Below are 18,773 nucleotides of genomic sequence, written 5' to 3'. Positions count from 1 at the left end.
CATATCCTCAACGGTAACTAGAGAAAATAACCTACCAACACACAATCAGCTTTCTTCAATCCATTGCAATACTTCCTGTAAGCCGCACAAAGTGCTGTATTTTTGGACAGATAAACGCGCGAAGCAAAATGGATTTGTGGTTCGGTGTCATCTTGAATTATTTGCTCTAGAATATCCTCTGATATTTGAGATAACTATCGAGAAAAAATAAAGAGATGTATTAGATATTACAATTTTATCACAATGCATCATACTATTCCTGCTAACCTCATCAATATTCTGAAACAATATTTTGTGATCATTTGGAGAAATTAAGTCTTTTCGCTCGCGTAGTGGATTGACAAATCGCTCAATACCAAAATTAATGGCATTAATAAAGTGCTGCTCACGGCTGATAAGCTGGTAAAGGAACTTTCGGCGATGATCGTCAGGGTACTGCTGGACAATTGACTGAAAGATCAAACTCTTTGTTATTATAATAATTATATGTACATAATCGCAAAATTTCTGTTTAATCATAAATTCGAAGTCAACGTTAAAAACTAAAAAATGCAAAAGTTCATAAAAATAATATTCGTATGCTGTTAAATTTATCATTACAGAAATTCTGCGTGCTATGTAATAGTAGTATTTCGATCGTCAATTTAGATAAATTAGGTAAATAACACTTTGTTTACTTTACTATTCATGACTGCATTGTTTTTAACGTATTCATAGGTCTGTTTAATTTGCTTCATTTGCGTACAAACATTTCTTTGTGAACGACCCGGATAAGGCGACAATCACACAATCGCTGGCATTGAAATGGTTCATTTCAATATAAAAAGAACATTTGTTTAGTGTATATTATTGAAACTCGGTTCACCAAATAGAGTTTTTGTATATATACAGCAAATTTATATTGAGCGGTACTCAGTACAAAACTAACTTTGTTTCCTTGTACCCGTAGATCGTTACGTCCGACGGTTACCTATTCAACTAAAACAAACGGATCGAACGAACGGACTTAGGAAACATGCGACTAACTTTTACATTGATCTTGCTGGGAATTTGTATTCCATTGCAAGCCAAACCACAACTGTTGGGAGGTGGTGGAGGCTTGCTCGGAACTGGCGTTGGAGGTTCTACCGGTTTGCTAGGAACTGGTGTACTATCGAGTGGTACCACAAGTGGATTATTAGGAACTGGCCTCGGTGCTACTACAGGAGTTCTTGGAACTGGTATACTAGGAACGGGAACAACTAGTGGATTATTAGGAACTGGTTTAGGAGCAACAACCGGGGTTCTAGGCACTGGACTACTTGGAACAGGAACTACCAGTGGGCTGCTTGGAACAGGCCTTGGAGCTACTAGTGGTGTTCTTGGAACAGGACTGCTCGGAACAGGAACTACCAGTGGACTGCTTGGAACAGGTATAGGAGCTACTAGTGGTGTTCTTGGAACTGGACTACTCGGAACAGGAACTACCAGTGGACTGCTTGGAACAGGTCTTGGAGCTACTAGTGGTGTTCTTGGAACTGGAATACTTGGAACGGGGACTACCAGCGGACTGTTAGGAACAGGTATAGGAGCTACTAGTGGTCTTCTTGGTACTGGTATTCTTAGTGGAAGTGGAGGTGCCACTACAACTACTGCTGCCGTTACCACGACCACTGCTGCTCCCACCACCACAACGGCTGTTCCCACTACCACAACCGCTGCAGCCACGACCACGGTAACAGCAACAACAACGACAACAACGACGACAATTGCTCCAGCCACAACTACTAACGCACCAACAACGACAGTCACATCGGCCCCCACAGGAACTGTAACATTCAACATTAATGGAAGTACGTAATAATGTACCTGTTTTTATGCAGAAAATAATAACTATTCTTTTTGATTAGACATTATAACTATAAATGCAAATGATCAAGCAACTATAGATGCTATCAACGCTGTCCTAGCTGCTTCTTCGACTACTACTGCTATGAGTACAACAACCACAGCAGCACCATCCTTTGGAAGCACAGTATCATTCAACATTGGTGGATGTATGTATTATATAGTTAATAGAAAGTGTTTGAAATAACAATGTATCATTTTTTTATTTTAACTATATATTTTTTAGCTATCATTACTGTTGATGCTGCTGATACAGCTACGATTGCAGCGATCATTCAAAGTCTTAACAGTGGATCGACTACATCGACAGCAATTTCAACCACCTCCGTAATTCCTGTAACTGCAACTACTACGACAACTGTTGTCACTCCAGTTACGACTACGAGTACTGCGTCAGCTTTGGCGACAACTACAACTTTGGGTTCCGCAGCTACTTCAACCACATCTACCACATCAGCACCCAATAGCGGATCGAATTCTATTTCTATTATTATCAACATAAACGGACAGTTTATTTTAATATCAGCCTCGAATCAAAGCTTACTGCTTTTGATGCAACAAATTTTGCAGCAAATTTCAAGCATAACAACAATTACATCAACAACACAACCACCGGCTATTCCAATTCAACCGACGTCAGCTCCTGTACAAACTGGTGGAGGACGTCCTGGTGGATGCATGAGACGCCATCAGTCTTCTGTGGAAGTTGGAGGCAATCGAGGACTGCGTGGTGGATTTGGATTTGGCATTGGTATTCGTGGACCCCTTGGTAGAGGATTTCAAGCTGGTTTTGGAGGTGGTATAAGCAACCGAATGCCTGGAGCTAGTATCGGTGCTGGCATTCGACTGCAGGGTCCTTTAGGAGGAAGCATACAGGCCGGGTTTGGAGCCGGTTTAGGACATGCCCATTCCAGTGTATCTGGTAGAACTCAAGGTGGAATTAGATCAGGGATCCGTGTGCAAGGACCTCTAAGAGGCGTGGTTCAAGCAGGTTTTGGGGCTGGATTTCGAGCTGGTGGACATAGACACGGATAATCAAAGTCATTCATAAACAAAAACAGTTTTACTTTTAACTTTTTCTCAACTTATGTTCAGCAATAAATAACCCATGCATTAAACCAGTCATGAATTGGCATTCAAACAAAAAATTCGTTGTCTTATCTTATAATTGTGCTCTGCGATTATAATCCCAAAAAGCATTTATTTAAATTATTCAATTTACTTGTTTAACTTGTTTAACTAAAGTTGTTTTATAAGTGTGTGCTATCCGAATTCACATTTTCGAGCACGTTTGATCAAGAATTCGAGCAGTTTTCCTTAGTCAGGCGCCTTAAACTTCCCTTAAACTGCACCAGTTCAGGGGAATTTAAACAAAGCCCTTTAAAATCAACTGTGATGCGGCTTTTATGCTGCGTTAATTAAGTTTCACCGGAAAATAACGTTTCCGATGTGTGTAGTGTCTTGTAGCCATTTTATACTTGAAAATTCCGATGTAGCACAAAACAATGTCACATAAAATTACCGTTCGTTTTTCATCAAAAACCAAAGCTATGAATGTAAAATTAACTTTAAGCCATCATTCGTTGATAGAAAAAAGGCCTTTTTACTAACACACATAATCTTTCAACACAGTTGATCACACTCAAATCCACAATATCAGGCGTTACGTCGAGCAGATGAGGACAAACGATTTCGAGCCAATATCCTTTGGGGGCATGCAATGCCCAGGTACCGACTAGTGATGGGTAACCGGAATGGGTGGTTGGAGCTGACGGAGCCGGTTGGAGCCGTTGGGGCCGTCGGTGCCGTCGAAGCCGACGGAGCCAGTTGGAGCCGTTGGAGTAGTTGTAATAGTCGGAAGTATTCTGAAGCGCTTTAATCTCCGGATATTAGCGATGATTTATTTTTAAAAACAGCTCACGAGTAAAAACAGAGTCTTATTCATTTATTGCTCTAAAGTTTTTTTGTTTTGTCTTTTTCTTCTCTAAAATAAAGTCAAAAATAATTGTTTGCTCCGTATATATATAGGAAAAAAAATCATACTAGCAGTCAAGGAGCAATAGAACTATAACGGGAGGTGGGTTTGATAAAATACGAAAAAAAACGAGGCAGACGAGTGTAATTATGGCAGTTTTGCACGGTTGTTTACATCGACTAACGTGTATGGTTTAGGCCGCACTTGTTTTTTACCGAATAACATGATGGCACATGGACAAAACAAAGAATATAACTATCAATCATCCGTCCCTCTTTTATGAAAATAAAGATCAATAATAGTTTGATTCATATTTTTCCTATATATATATACGGATCAAACAATTGTATTTGACTTTATTGTTTAAAAAACTACAAAAAATACTTCAGAGCAATAAATGAAGAAGACTCTATTTTTACTCGTAAGCTGTTTTTTAAAATGAAATCATCGCTGATATCGGGAAATTAAAGCGCTTCAGAATACTTCCGACTATTACCCAACGGTCAAAAGCCGAAGATTTTATATTGACCTTTCGTTTTTTCTATCTGTCTCTCGATCTAATTTGAGTGATTTTCCCTTCGTGAGTATCCACGAGCTCCCTCCCGTGGTTGTTGTTGTTGGAAGTTGAAACCGAACCCCCTTCGTGCGCTGCCAAAATCAGCGAAGAGCGAAATCAAGTCCCAACAGACAAATCCGAAGTCGCTCGAAGGAAATAAGGTTCGAGATGGGTTCGAGGGAGCTTATCGCTCGAACCCTTGCTCGACGTTGAGCGGAAGCGATGGCTCGAATCTTTCTTCGTGTAAAAAGCCGAAGTTGGTTCGGGTTTCGAATGAGAAAAAAGTAAAATAACACACGCATACACACTGCGCAGTTTGATTTTGGGGCGTGTCTTTTTTCGTGTTCGCCTTGGGTGGCAAGTGGGGTGGGCGGGTTAAGGCTGAGCCGCTTGTGCTTTGTGGAATCCTCTTTGCTGTCTGTTTGCCTGTGAACTGGATGGAGAGCTATTTTTGTATATGGATTAAAGGGTACTTACCGCTGGGTCTTGATCCAGCGTTTGTGATGGAAGAAATGTTTAAAACCTGCCGATCAAACAATTCAACCATTTATTACATCGCGCTTGGCGAGATTATTAATGCAATAAGAATGGATCTTTTCCTTCTTTTGATTGTTGAAGAGATACCCGCTTACTGCTGAACATTTCAAATATGTGTGTTAGAAGAAATCAACAGGTTTTTGATAAATATCTTTGAAACTATTCATGCTATCCAAAAACGATCTTCGAGAGCTAGATTCAGCAACTCAAAATATACTTAGAAAAAGTTTTTCGTATTTTTGTTTTTTTTTTTCATGACGGGTTCAGAATGTTTTTTTAAATTGATAATATCATCAATCTTAGCAATGCGGCTTTTTTGCGCCGTTTCTTCTGAAAATATTATCTATAGAAACTTTCACGTGTATTTTCATAAAATATTTGAAAAGTAGTGTAAATTTTAGAAAATGGTGAAATCAATAACATAGTAAGCAAATATTGCAAAGAACATACAGTTTTTCATCATCATGAGCATGAGTCCCACCGCGTGGAAAAGTAACACACCCTTCCCTCAGCAGCGTTGGCATTGGACTGACCAAACCATGGGGAATTGTTCGGGTCCCGTCAACTGAATGAGAAAACCCCGCTGCTTACCATCTTCATCGATACATTCGCTCCGCGCACACACACATCTACACATCCACAAACTGCCTTCGCTTACTATTCCTATCCCGTTTCTACATTCCACAACGTTTGTTGCGTTCTCACTCATCAGGGTGTTAGTCAATTCTCTCTTGCCACACGAAGAGAATTCTCCTGCACACTTCGTGTGTTTGATTCTACCCATCCCTGTTGAACACACGTCATTTTCTTCCATCGCACTCATCAGGGTGTTTGCTCTTTTCCATCCAAGCCAAAGAGCGACTTCAGTGTGCTCTGAACCGTGGACGTGAGAGTGTGTGTTTGTGTGCTGCGTGAACTATTTTTCCTGCGTGAAACACTTTCCATACTGCGCCATCCGCGGTGTTGTTTCTGCTTTATCGGAGGACAAATTGTTATCATCTAATTGTTTCGGTAAGTGTCCTTTTCTAAGTGTCTAGTGTTATGTGACATTTATTCTAATTAAAACATTGCACTTTACATGTTTCAGATGTGTGCTGCTACCGCTAGCTGTTCTCCAAACCTCTTCAAATTGCGACACTGTGTGCACAGGCGTTCAAGGTTCAATTGATCCTCGAGCACAAAGGTAAGTTTGTCACATCTTTAAATCAAGTGTAATTTTTTTAACAAAGTGTATCTATTAATTGTGTACTTTCATCAACAGCCTTCATACAACACCGCGGTTGAGGCGCGTCAAATCTGATGACATTTTTCCTGAACCAAGCAGGCTGAACACGCGCACCACCACGGGCTCCAGCGCGGTGTGAAGAGGAAAGAAGAAAAGACAGAATTGGAAACAGCCGCGCCAGGCTTCCAACGACCGTGTGTGTGTATGTAAGTATGTGAGAACACATGTGTGAATCCTCTTGTGGGAACTGCAAAAAGAAGAGAATAAAGAGTGTGAAGCAGCTAGACTGCCGCAACCAAATCAAGAGAGTGAATTCTCATTTCAATCCGAAAAACTGGGAGAGAGTGATGACATGCGAGAGATAATAAAACTAGAAACACGAGAGAGGGCCACACGAAGCGCTTTCGGGTTTTTTCGCCTTCGCGCACATTTTGCTTTATGCGCGCGACTAAGTGAGCCTTGATGAGCGCGATGGCTCCCATACAAAGGCCTTCGGCTTTGCTAGCTGGGAACGGTCAAAAGCCGAAGATTTTATATTGACCTTTCGTTTTTTCTATCTGTCTCTCGCTCTAATTTGAGTGATTTTCCCTTCGTGAGTATCCACGAGCTCCCTCGTGTGGTTGTTGTTGTTGGAAGTTGAAACCGAACCCCCTTCGTGCGCTGCCAAAATCAGCGAAGAACGAAATCGAGTGGCTCAAGCGAAAAAACGAAAAAAATGATGAACGAGTGTGCTGTGAGAATAACACACACGCACGCACAAGGCGACACCCGAAATCTGGTGCGATACCGGCTTTCAGTGGACCCGCTACGCAAATTCGAGCAGTTTTCTGCGTAGTTTTTAGCGTCGTTTTGTGTCAAAAAATACGCAAAAAAATACGCTAGACTTCACCCGCTGCGCAAAGCGACGGAAGAAATCATGCCGTTCGGAGAATTTTATCATGCCATCTTTTTCCCTCCAACGGCAAATTTGGCAAGCAGCTCGTCGAGCTGCCCGTCCCTGGCTCCGCCTCATTCCCCTCGCCTGAGCGCGCTGCCGAAGGTTTGGATGTGTTGGTGCGTCAGACGGCCAATCGCTATCAGCCGTCGTCCGTGCTTTTTTCCCTCCATAGCGCCATCTCTTTCTCGCGTGTGGTCAATGCTGATGAGCTGCTGTGGCGCTTAAAAAAACCGTTTACAAACATTGCGGCGATGAAGTTGTATTTTCTCAAATCAAACCAAAAAAGCGCAATGAGTTCAAACGCTGCAATGTAAAAATGACTACGGAATCGCTAGCTAACGCTGGAGGGTTTGCTGTGAAACGCGCTGAATCCTAATTCGCATTAACACGTTCATCCCGGCGCTGATTTTCATCAACTTTCCTTTCCACCAGCACCTAGAACGCAGGCTGGAAAGTTCACTGGCAGGCAGTGGGGCCTGCCATCGATCTGAACGTGTTAAGCATTAAGCATAACTTTGTTACACTAAGCTTTTGCTTTCGTATGGTTTAGATTACACAGATATGCTGAGCCGTCAGCGCATGGGTGTGTACGTGCGTGTGTATGCACTTTCGCCAAATGTGTTTTCTTCCGGAATATTATGATCCATCGGTCAAAACAGGAAGGTGTTTATGACAGTGGCGAAAGGACGAGTTGAGGTCCATGTAAATGGTAACTGATGACCGGGAGGAGGGGGTACTGGCACACAGCTGTTGGGAGATTGAACAGTATACTTAAATCGGCGGCGGGCGCGGGCTTCGACCATGGGACCCCTACGCTCATCGGTCACAGGCCCTACAATTATTTCCGGCATGAGGGGGGAGGGGGGGGGGGCAAATGACTCTCCAGCCACTTGGCCACAACGACCATTTTTCCGGGGTCCTTGTCACTAATACTCTGTCCACTTGTACGGTGTTGACGGTGTTTTTTCTATCGTGGAGGTGCATCCTTCCCCCTGCCTGCAGCGTATGCATCGAGCAGGAGACAGTGTGGCAGTATGCAAGTTGCACGCTGGATAGGAGCGGGCCCGCAACACCGCCGTCATTCCTCACATCTGCATGCCCGTCGTGGGTTCTAACCGCGTATGAACCGTCCGCCGTAGCAAGGGCTGACTATCCGGCTACGTGGTACTCAAGTCCTGAAAAGGCCGGCATGATCGCGTATACTATTACGCCAATAATAATAATAATAATAATAATAATAATAATAAGAACTTAGCAAAGCAGTCCACACTCGGGGAAGGTTTTTGTTTTGACTTTGGTGCTGCCGGGTCTACCGCTGTGGCGCGACAAATGCACGGAATTCACTCGACTAAAACATGAACCTACCGATCCGAACCCATTCCAAGGCAATGCCGGTCAATCGGCGTCATGATAACTTTTCCAAACCAACAAGCCGCCAGATTCTGGACGGGCAGGTGCAGCACCATATGCGCGAAAGAAATTTGCTACATATCACACGCACGTTTGCTTCGATCGTGTGCCTTTTTAACACCCCCAACAGCAGAACCGATCGCAAAGATCGTGGTGCCAATCCGATAGTTGTGTTGTCTCTCAGGTAGCGAAATCGAAAATGCATGGACTTTGTAGCCGCAGCGGATGAAAATGTACGCATCAGAATCAAATAGTTTTGGGGTTTCCACACGCACACACACACACACACACACACACACACACACACACACACACAAAAACACACACACACACGCACGCGAGCACGCACGCAAGCACACATGCACGTACGCGTGTACGCGGGCAGGCACCCGCGAAAGCGCAAACGCAAGCACGCACCCACGAAAGCGCGAACGCAAGCACGCACTCCCCCCCCCCCCCTCCCCGCATGATCGATTACGGCTACCGTATCGGTAGAACGGCTGGTTCAGCTTTCTTGTATCGCATCCTCATCCAAAGCGCCGGGCGGGGTGGGGGATCGCGGCATGATAGAGTGAACGGTCACTTTCCCCACGCTGTGTGTGTGCGTGTGTGTGTGTCGTGGCCCGAAAACTAGAGACAGATTTAGGCATATTTTTAAAAAAAATATTTTATTGCCACTATACATTGTGCTACATGATGCTTAGAAGGTCGTTGAAGCATCAAACATGTTCAAATTAAAAAAATTAGATTAGTGTTAGACGTTCTCCTACGCTTGTTTTAAATAGGCTTCTTCACCCTCAAATGGCAGGGGCATCGAATGGTCTCATCAGCAGCGGCACGAAATAAAATAATCCATCAATACACCGATAACACTTTAAATCCCAAAATGAACCAGCTTCTCCTCCCGCATCGTCAAGGTCACACACGAATAAATAAATGCTAACACCCACCAATTACAATACACAACCGCAATGTACATATACACCAACGCATACACACTGATTAGCTGACGGCGAAAGGCACGGGCTGAAGCGCAAGTATAAGGCAAGGCAGGGAGGGGAAGGGAGTTAGAGGAAGAGGAGGAGGAAGGAATGGGCGCCAATATTTTTGAATTTTTCGGCCGTTTTTTTTTGCTCCACCGTCTGAAATAGTTCATCCATTCCTTCAACAGATGGCGCTCGTTCCGCACCTAAAAACTGCAATAAATACGCTGGCTATCGTAGTCCCGCTGCGCAAATTCGAGTAGTTTTCTGCGTAGTTTTTTGCGTCGTTTTGCGTCAAACAATACGCAAAAAAATACGCTAGACTTCAGCCAAAACTACGATAGCCAGCGTATTTATTGCAGTTTTTAGGTGCGGAACGAGCGCCACTGTTGAAGAAATGGATGAACTATTTCAAACGGCGGAGAAAAAAAACGGCAAAAAAAAAAATTTGGCGCCCATTCCTTCTTCCTCCTCTTCCTCTTACTCCCTCTCCCCTCCCTGCCTTGCCTTATACTTGCGCTTCAGCCCGTGCCTTTCGCCGTCCGCTGATTGTGTGTATGCGTTGGTGTATATGTACATTGCGGTTGTGTATTGTATTTGGTGGGTATAGCATGTATTTATTGTGTGTGACCTTGACGATGCGGGAGAAGCTGGTTCATTTTGGGATTCAAAGTGTTATCGGTGTATTGATGGTTTATTTTATTTCGTGCCGCTGCTGATGAGACCATTCGATGCCCCTGCCAATTGAGGGTGAAGAAGCCTATTTAAAACAAGCGTAGGAGAACGTCTAACACTGATCTATTTTTTTTTTAATTTGAACATGTTAGATGCTTCAACGACCTTCTAAGCATCATGTAGCACAGTGTATAATGGAAATAAAATAACTTTCTTAAATGTGCAGAAATCTGTCTCGAGTTTTCGGGTCTCGACACACACACGCACACACACAGCGTGGGGAAAGTGACCGTTCACTCTATCATGCCGCGATCCCCCACCCCGCCCGGCGCTTTGGATGAGGATGCGATACAAGAAAGCTGAACCAGCCGTTCTACCGATAACGTAGCCGTACTCGCTCGTGCGTGTGTTCGTAGGTGCGTTCTCGCGTGCGCGCGTTCGTAGGTGCGTTATCGCGTGCGCGCTTTCGTGAGTACGTGCTCGCGTGCGCGCGTACGTGCATGTGTGTGTGCACGCGTACGTGCATGTGTGTGTGTGTGTGTGTGTGTGTGTGTGTGTGTGTGTGTGTGTGTGTGTGTGTGTGTGTGTGTGTGTGTGTGTGTGTGTGAGTTTGCGCGCGCTTGTTTGTGTGTTTGTGTGTGTGCGTGCGTTTGGAAACTCCAAAACTATTTGATTCTGATGCGTACATTTTCATTCGCTGCGGCTACAAAGTCCATGCATTTTCGATCTCGCTACCTGAGAGACAACACAACCATTGGCATTGGCATCTTTGCGATCGGCTCTGCTGTTGGGGGAATTAAAAAGACACACGATCTAAGCAAACGTGCATGTGATATATTGCACATTTATTTCTAATTCAGCTAGCGGACGCAACTGGAAACAAAACTTGAATTGAATTCATACAAAAGAGGATTCTGGATTTCTTTATTACGGTGCTTGTATGGTGCTGCACCAGTCCGTCCAGAATCGGGCGGCTTGTTGGCTTGTCGGTATCGTGACGCCGATTGACCAGCAATGCCTTGGAATGGGTTCAGATCGGTAGGTTCATGTCCTTTGGTCAAGTGTATTCTGTGCATTTGTCGCGCCACGGCTGTAGACCCGGCAGCACCAAAGTCAAAAAAAAACCTTCCCCGAGTGTGGACTGCTATGCTAAGTTCTTCTTATTATTATTATTATTATTATTGGCGTAATGGCCTACACGGTCATGCCGGCCTTTTCAGGACTTGATTACCACGTAGCCGGATAGTCAGTTTTTGCTACGGCGAACGGTTCATACGCGGTTAGAACCCACGACGGGCATGCAGATGTGCGGAATGATGGCGGTGTCGCGGGCCCGCTCCTATCCAGCGTGCAACTTGCATACTGTCACACTGTCTCCTGCTCGATGCATACGCTGCAGGCAGGGGGAAGGATGCACCTCCACAACAACAAAAACACCGTCATGAACCAGCGGTGGACCTAACGGTAGGCGGACTAGGCGGTCGCCGAAGATTTCTGGTCTGTAGTAGGCCGTATGTCTGCAAGTGGACAGATTATTAGCGACAAGGGCCCCCGGAAAGATGGTCGTTAGGGCTTCATGGCTGGAGAACCATTTGCACCTCCCCTCCCCCCATGGCGACAACAATTTTAGGGCCTGTGACCGATGATCGTAGGGGTCCCATGGCCACCCCCCCCCCCCCCCCATCCGATGGCAATTTAAGTATGCTGTTCAATTCCCTCAATTCGTCTTTCCGCCTTTCATGAACACCTTCCTTTCTTTGACCGATGGATCATAACATTCCGGAAGAAATTACATTTGACGACAGTTTTGCATACACACGCACACTCACAACCATGCGCAGGATGCTTAGCATATCTATGTAATCCACAACAGACGAAAGCAAAAGCTTAGTGTTATGCTTAATGCTTAGCACGTTCAGTTCGATGGCAGGCCCCAGGGACTGCCAATGGACTTTCCAGTATGCCGATTTCACAATCAGCTTACGTTCTAGATGCCGGCGGAACAGAATGTTGATGAAAATCAGCGCCGGGCTGATCGTGTTAGAGCGAATTAGGGTTCTGCGAATTGCACAGCAAACCCTCCATCGTGCGCTAGTGATTCCGTAGTCATTTTTACATTGCATCGATTAAACTCATTGCGCTTTTTTGGTTTGATTTGTGAAAATGCAACTTCATCGCAGCATTGTGTGTAAACAGGTTTTTTAAGCGCCGCAGCAACTCATGAGCATTGTCCACACGCGAGAAAGAGATAGCGCTATGGAGGGAAAAAACACGGACGACGGCTGACAGCGATTGGCCGTATGATGCACTAACACATTCAAACCTTCGACAGCGCGCTCAGGCGAGGGGTACGAGGCGGTGCCAGGGACGGGTAGCTCGACTGGCTGCTTGACAAATTTGCTGTTGGAGAGAAAAGGAAGGCATGATAAAATTCTCCGAACGCCTTGATTTCTTCCGTCGCTTTGCACAGCGGGTAGCTTTGAGGCTAGAATAATCTAGACTAAAAATTTCTGGCTAGTTTTTTGTGTGGTTTTGTATGGATTGTTTACATGATTTCAGCCTCCAACTGTCAAACTCCATACAAAAAACTGACTAGAATCGTGAAGGGCCCCAATATCCGTGACGATATGGGACACAATTGGGATGTCGTGATCCAGCACTTCGCCTCGTTAGTTTGGCTGCATCGCATGAGGAATTCAAACATCGTGCAAAAAGTTCTACTCTTGAACACGTTTCTGCTCCCCAAGCTATGGTACGTGGCTTCAATATGTGCGGCTCGAGCATTAGACACGGCAAGAGTCTCCAGCATAATAGGAGGATTTCTTTGGCATGGCAATGGAGGAATCCGAGTTCCACTGCAGCAACTGGCTTTACCACGGAAGCGAGGTGAACTGAACCTGCACATACCAGGAATAACTGCATATGCTCTCTTGACAAACCGATACCGAGCAGAGTGCAGCTCCCTCAAATACAGCGAGCCTCATATCGTCCATGCTGGTAATCCGCCAAATCTGGCCACCATTTCAACCTGGTATCCCTGCCAAAAAATCGTGGTAAGACAACTGGCATATTTACCCGCTGAATATGTCTCAAAACCCTCTTCATGTCAACTTCGTCGCATACTTGTGGACAAGCTACCAGATGCCAAAGTAGCACATGAAAATAAGGAACTTTGTTGGACTAGAATCTGGGCTAATATGTAAAGCTTTGCCTTATCAGCACAACAACGAGCTACTCTATACATGCTAGCAAATGGTAAAGTGTCACATGGAGAGCTTTTGTTTCGGATGGGAAGAAGAGCTTCCAATCAATGTTCGTTTTGTCCCCAAATGGAAAGTCTGGAACACAAATTTGCTTGCTGTAGTAGAGTAGCGGCGGCTTGGGCACTGCTGCAGCAAGAAATAATTTTAATAGCTCTAGGAGGCCCCTATCTGTTCAAAGGTCGGCGAATTCCAGAACTAGCAGGAGTTAGTCAGGGAATACGTATGTGTATTCTTAGGTTGTTTGCTAACTACATTTTCCACATCGTTGATAACAATAATGATGTGATAGATTTAGTCGTCCTTAAGTGTGCACTACCTTTGTAAATGTAAAGTTTTTTTTTGTAAATATGCACAAAAATTAATAGAAATTAATCTGTACACGCAAATAAATCAAATTTATTTAATTTATTCACGCAAATTAAAAAATATATATATTTCATTCACGCTTTTGCGGATTTCGTCTTTTCTAAACTAATCTACTTACTTACTATTGTCACAACAGTCATACTTCCGTCATACACCGTAACAACGTAGTATCTAAGGTAACCTGCTGTCGTAACAAGGATGGAGATCTAGTTAATAACCAACCAGAAACCTCTCGCGGTGGGCTCAGTACTTTGATGAACTACACAACGACCAGGTTAATGAAAAGCTAGAAGTGCCACTAGCACATAGTGTCATGCTACTGCCACCTAGCATAGAAGAAACACAAAAGGCTATCCGTCGGCAGAAAATTAACAAGGCACCCGGAATTGCAGCTGAACTGGTCAAGAATGGAGGTGCACGACTAGAAAACGAGATTCATTTAATCGTTACTGAGGTGTGGGATAGCGAATCGATGCCTGTGATTGTGATTGGAATCTCGGCATCATCTACCCCATATACAAGAAGGGAGACAGGTTGGACTGCAACAACTACAGGGGTATTACGGTGTTGAATACCGCCTATAAAATATTCTCCCTGATCCTTCAGGATCGCCTCGTCCTGCACGTCGAAGAGATAGTCGGAAACTATCAAAGAGGATTCCGAAACGGAAAATCAACCACTGATCAGATCTTCACCATGCGGCTGATCTTGGAGAAGATGGCTGAATACAGAAACGACACATACCATCTCTTCATTGACTTCAAAGCAGCAAATAATAGCATAGCTAACTGAAAAACTAAGTAAACTGGGTAAAACTGTATGACCCTTTAAGCTCTTTTGGAATCCCGGCCAAACTGATAAGGTTTTGAAGTCGTCCCACAACTCACCTATCTGGGGTCAAAGGTCAGCAACGACAATAGCATGGAAGCTGAGTTGCGCGCAAGGATGCTGGCTGCCAACCGGTCATTCTACAGCATGTAACATCAGTTCACCTCAAAGAACCTGTCCCGACGGACGGAGCTGGGACTGAATAGCACCTATAAAGTAACGGTACTCACATACGCCTTTGACACATGGACACTGTCCAAATCTGACGAAACTCTCTTAGTCGCGTCCGAAAAGGCGAAAGAACTCCGTTTGAGCCAAAGCCTCTTTTAACTATACAAACAACAACAATTGGCTGCATCCAAGTGGAAGATATTCAGAAGGGTTCTTGGAACCGTATGTGTGGAAAGACAATGAAGGAACTGTTATAACGACAGGCTACGGTGGGCTATTGCCTAATGTTAGGGTATAATCATACAATTCAAATGGTTGCGAGACATATCCTTCTCGCAATCATGAAAGGGCACCTATTCCGGGTGTACTCGGACAGTGAGGATATTATCCAATCCCTCTTGAATGGCCTAATTTTTCGTAGCAGGGGTCGAGATCGTGAAATTCGTCGTCCAATCAAGTTTGTTTAGTGAAGTCCATTCGTGGCAGGGGTCGAGATCGTGTTGTACTTTGTCGTACGGCGTATTTGTCCAGGTCATCATATGGATAGTCTTGGAGTATCCGAAATATCCATTGTAGGTTCGATCCAGTCCGTTTTGAATGATCCAGTAAGCGTAGCAGGAGTCTTTATCAGGTTTAGCTTCCAGCGCTTTCGAGTGACGGTATGCATCTAGCATATTTTTGAAGATCCTTTTTGGCGAAGGACCTTGTCCTTGCCCTTGGCAAGGATCTATATGCCAGGATCGAGGGTTAAAATCTTTGCAAGGACCTCATCCATACAAAGATCTTCTTTCTCAAGCTGTGTCTGAACCTCCAGCCATACACATCACGCACATTCATTCATACATTCACACATACAGTCATTCATCACAAGCAAACTAGCGATTTACAACATGTAGCAAAAGGACAAAAAAATGGAGTATGGATGGGAAACATTACTCTTCCGGCCAACCAACCGAAAGCAAGCCGTCCGATGATGATACACGTTCGCACCCCGACGGCACAAACCCATGTGCGAAAGCGCACAGACAGACCATAGGGATTGCCAAAGGGATGTCACACAGCTAAACCGTTAGCTCTGCAGAACCCAAAGATGATCCTTAAGAGGCTCCAGTCCGACCCAGCTAGTATATCCCGGATGGGGATACCAGAAGATCTTCCCAGTTTCCCGACTGCATCCAACAAAGTGGGTCGTGCAGCCTCGTATTCCTCGCAAGACCATAGAAGATGGTCTATGTCGTGAAATTCAAGGCCGCCGCCACATGCTTTCGTGTCGACCTGTCTTATACGCTGGAGATGTGCGCCCAATGCGAAATGATTAGACCTAAGTCTAGACATCATTCGAATGAATGCACAATCCCCAGAGATGTCGTGGAACCAAGGTTTCAAAGAAACTCTAGGAGAGATCGAGTACAGGAACCTCCCGAGTTCATCCGTGTCCCAAAAGGACCCTTCCGAAGCACCCTTCTTGGCCAAATGGTCTGCTTTCTCGTTTCCTAAGATACCGCAATGAGCAGGCAACCATACCAGGGATATTCGAAACGATTTTTCAAACAGGGAGCTTATGACTTTTAGAATTTATTTTACAAAATGGTCTGGGCTCTTGATAGCCTTCACGGATTTTAATGCTTCAAGAGCGCTTAGGCTGTCTAAAAAAATTACATACTGATCCGCAGGGCATGCACTTATCAACAGTAAGGCATAAAAGAATGCGGCGAGCTCCGCTACATAAACTGAGCATGGTTGGCGTAATTTAAAATATGCTTCGGTACACGTGTTGTATACCAAAACCAATGCCCTGCTCTGATGAGGATGTGTCAGTGTAAAAATTGTTTACATTTGGATGGCCATGCCTTTTCACAAAAATGTTGGGAATTATAGTTTTAATTGCCTCCCTTAACGAGGTATCTACACTTAAAATGGAACTGTAGGACTCTGGTAAGCTGGCACTACTAATGTTTTGAAAACTACTAGGGTGCACCTGTAGAGAAACAAAATCACGATAGACCTTCATGATTTTGCATTTAGAACCTATATCTTGCAGTGTTTCAAAGTTCTTGATTATCAAGGGATTTGATACTGTAGAGCGGACGAAAAGGCGAAGCGATAGTAGCTCAAAACGTAGCTTTAGCGGCATCACTCCGGACATCACTTCGAGTGACATGTTGTGAGTCGAAGACAGCGATACTGAATCCTCTCAAGTCGGATTAAATGCGACTTGGCTGCCCAGTGGAAGCATATGCAACCATACTCCAAGACGGACAGTATCGTTTTCTGATATAGGTTAAGAATGTCTTTGGGATGGGCACCCCACCAGAGTCCGGTAATCGTTCTTTGAATTGATTGATTGATTGAAAATTGATTCTTCTTGTACATTTCTGTACCAGTGTCCTCCTTACATTTTTGCTATCAAACCAAACCTATAGGTATCGAAAAGATCTGGAAATGCATATCTTTTTGCCATATAAAAAGATATCGACCTTTGGGTCAACCGAATTCAAGCATCTGTTACTCTCAGTGTTGTCAAAGAAAGAGAATATCAGCATTTCCGTTTTCTCTGGAGAAAACTCGATACCTAGGTTTGTGGCCCACACTTCTAGATTGTTAAGTGTAGTTTGCAAAGGGCTTAGAAGGTCGGTGATGTTGTTGCTGGCAACTGATAAAACATCGTCCGCCAGTTGCCTTAGGTTACAGCCAGGTGCAAGGCATATATCAATATCATTCACCTAAAAGTTACACAACAAGGGGCTCAAACAGGACCCTTGTGGTAGTATAGACTACTCTCCGTAACTGACTCTCCGAATGTTCATGTGGCCATTGTCTAAATTCATTGCCTTTTCCGAAAGGAGGTTGAATAAGACGTTATTCAGTCTTGGGGTCTTGGGAGAGCCCGCAGATTCTAACTTTTGACAAAGATCATTGACTGATACTAAGTCAAAATCCCTCATGATGTCAGGAAATACAGATGCCATCATTTCTATTCGAAAATGAGCCATCTCGATTTCGGATACAAGCAGCGCCAAGCAATCGTTGGTACCCTTGCCTTTGCGAAAGCCAAATTGGGTACTTGACGAAAGGCCTTTAGATTCGAGCCAATTGTCAGTCTAAAAAGAACCATTTTCTCCAATAGTTTGCGCAAGCAAGATAGCATTGCTATCGGTCGGTAAGAATTATAGTCTGATGCCGGTTTGCCAGGTTTCAACAAGGTAACTACATTCGCTTCTCTTTACTCCAACGGGACGGCGTTGAGCTCCAACATAATGTTGAATAATCTCAACAGCCGTTTCCTCGCCAGGTCTGGCAGATTATGGAGCAATTTGTTCCAAATCAGATCCAGTCCTGAAGACAAATTATTGCTGGAATACAGAGCAAACGATAGCTCTACCATTGTGAACAGTGAATCCATGTGTGGATCACTCCCATGTGCACATTGTTTAAAAGGGTGTGCTTGAGCGAAATCAGGGCAGACTTTTTGTTCAAATGGCTCTACCCATACTCCAGAAACCTTTTTGCTCTCGTTTGTTGCTTTGCTGTTGCGCATCCTTTTCGCCATGCTCTGAAGCTCCGTTAGCGAAGTGGAAGGCACATATACCATTTTTGACATACCTCGACCAGTACGATCTTTTTTTGCTTTAAGCAAGTTTTTGCACCTACGCTTCATGCATCTATAATGGTTGTATAAATCCATGGAACCGGTGTCTCTATACCTGGCAAAAATCTTCCGTTTCGCTGAAAATGCCGCTTTACAATCCGCGTCCCACCAAGGAGTGGGTGGTCTTTTAAAATCCTTGCCTGGGGGCGGCGATAATCCTCGTTAGGTCTTAATAAACGGAGATTTGATCGGCTGTACGACTCCTACTGATGATCGAGATCTTTATTGGCAGATAGTCGCTGCCAAGCTTGTCTTGGATTACCTTCCACATATAATCCAGCCCTAAAGATGACGAACAAAGAGATAGGTCT

At 44.3% G+C, this 18,773-nt stretch overlaps 2 protein-coding genes and 1 long non-coding RNA gene across 4 annotated transcripts in view; 2 read left to right on the top strand and 1 right to left on the bottom strand.

Moving 5' to 3' along the window:
• The window catches only part of LOC121591975, a 234,985-nt gene that overhangs the window by 150,192 nt on the left and 66,020 nt on the right, over positions 1-18,773 (bottom strand). For both annotated transcript variants that reach the window (XM_041913110.1, XM_041913109.1), the window contains exons 6-7: positions 268-450; positions 36-194 (exon numbers count right to left, since the gene is read on the bottom strand). In XM_041913110.1, coding sequence (XP_041769044.1) covers positions 36-194; positions 268-450 — 342 coding nt within the window. The remainder of the gene's footprint in view (positions 1-35; positions 195-267; positions 451-18,773) is intronic.
• LOC121591981 (mucin-5AC-like) lies at positions 898-3,035 on the top strand. The gene is made up of 3 exons (XM_041913119.1): positions 898-1,832; positions 1,890-2,036; positions 2,114-3,035. The coding sequence occupies exons 1-3, from the start codon at positions 1,016-1,018 to the stop codon at positions 2,920-2,922; spliced, it is 1,773 nt and encodes a 590-aa protein (XP_041769053.1). The 5' UTR covers positions 898-1,015; the 3' UTR covers positions 2,923-3,035.
• Positions 6,095-6,880, top strand: LOC121591983. The gene is made up of 2 exons (XR_006004607.1): positions 6,095-6,138; positions 6,217-6,880. It is a non-coding gene; the product is annotated as an uncharacterized LOC121591983 (long non-coding RNA).

The sequence above is a fragment of the Anopheles merus genome, chromosome 2L (genome assembly GCF_017562075.2).
Source record: "Anopheles merus strain MAF chromosome 2L, AmerM5.1, whole genome shotgun sequence".
NCBI classification, from domain to species: domain Eukaryota; kingdom Metazoa; phylum Arthropoda; class Insecta; order Diptera; family Culicidae; genus Anopheles; species Anopheles merus.
Note: the sequence above shows the minus strand (reverse complement) of the source record. Positions and strands in the feature narration are given on the sequence as shown.

What these genes read in the sequence shown, in the direction of transcription:
- LOC121591981 (XM_041913119.1), top strand. Translation starts at nt 1,016, where the DNA reads ATGCGACTAACTTTTACATTGATCTTGCTGGGAATTTGTATTCCATTG. An exon ending in AACATTCAACATTAATGGAA is followed by an intron (nt 1,833 to 1,889) that starts GTACGTAATAAT and finishes CTTTTTGATTAG; the next exon opens with ACATTATAACTATAAATGCA. An exon ending in ATCATTCAACATTGGTGGAT is followed by an intron (nt 2,037 to 2,113) that starts GTATGTATTATA and finishes TATATTTTTTAG; the next exon opens with CTATCATTACTGTTGATGCT.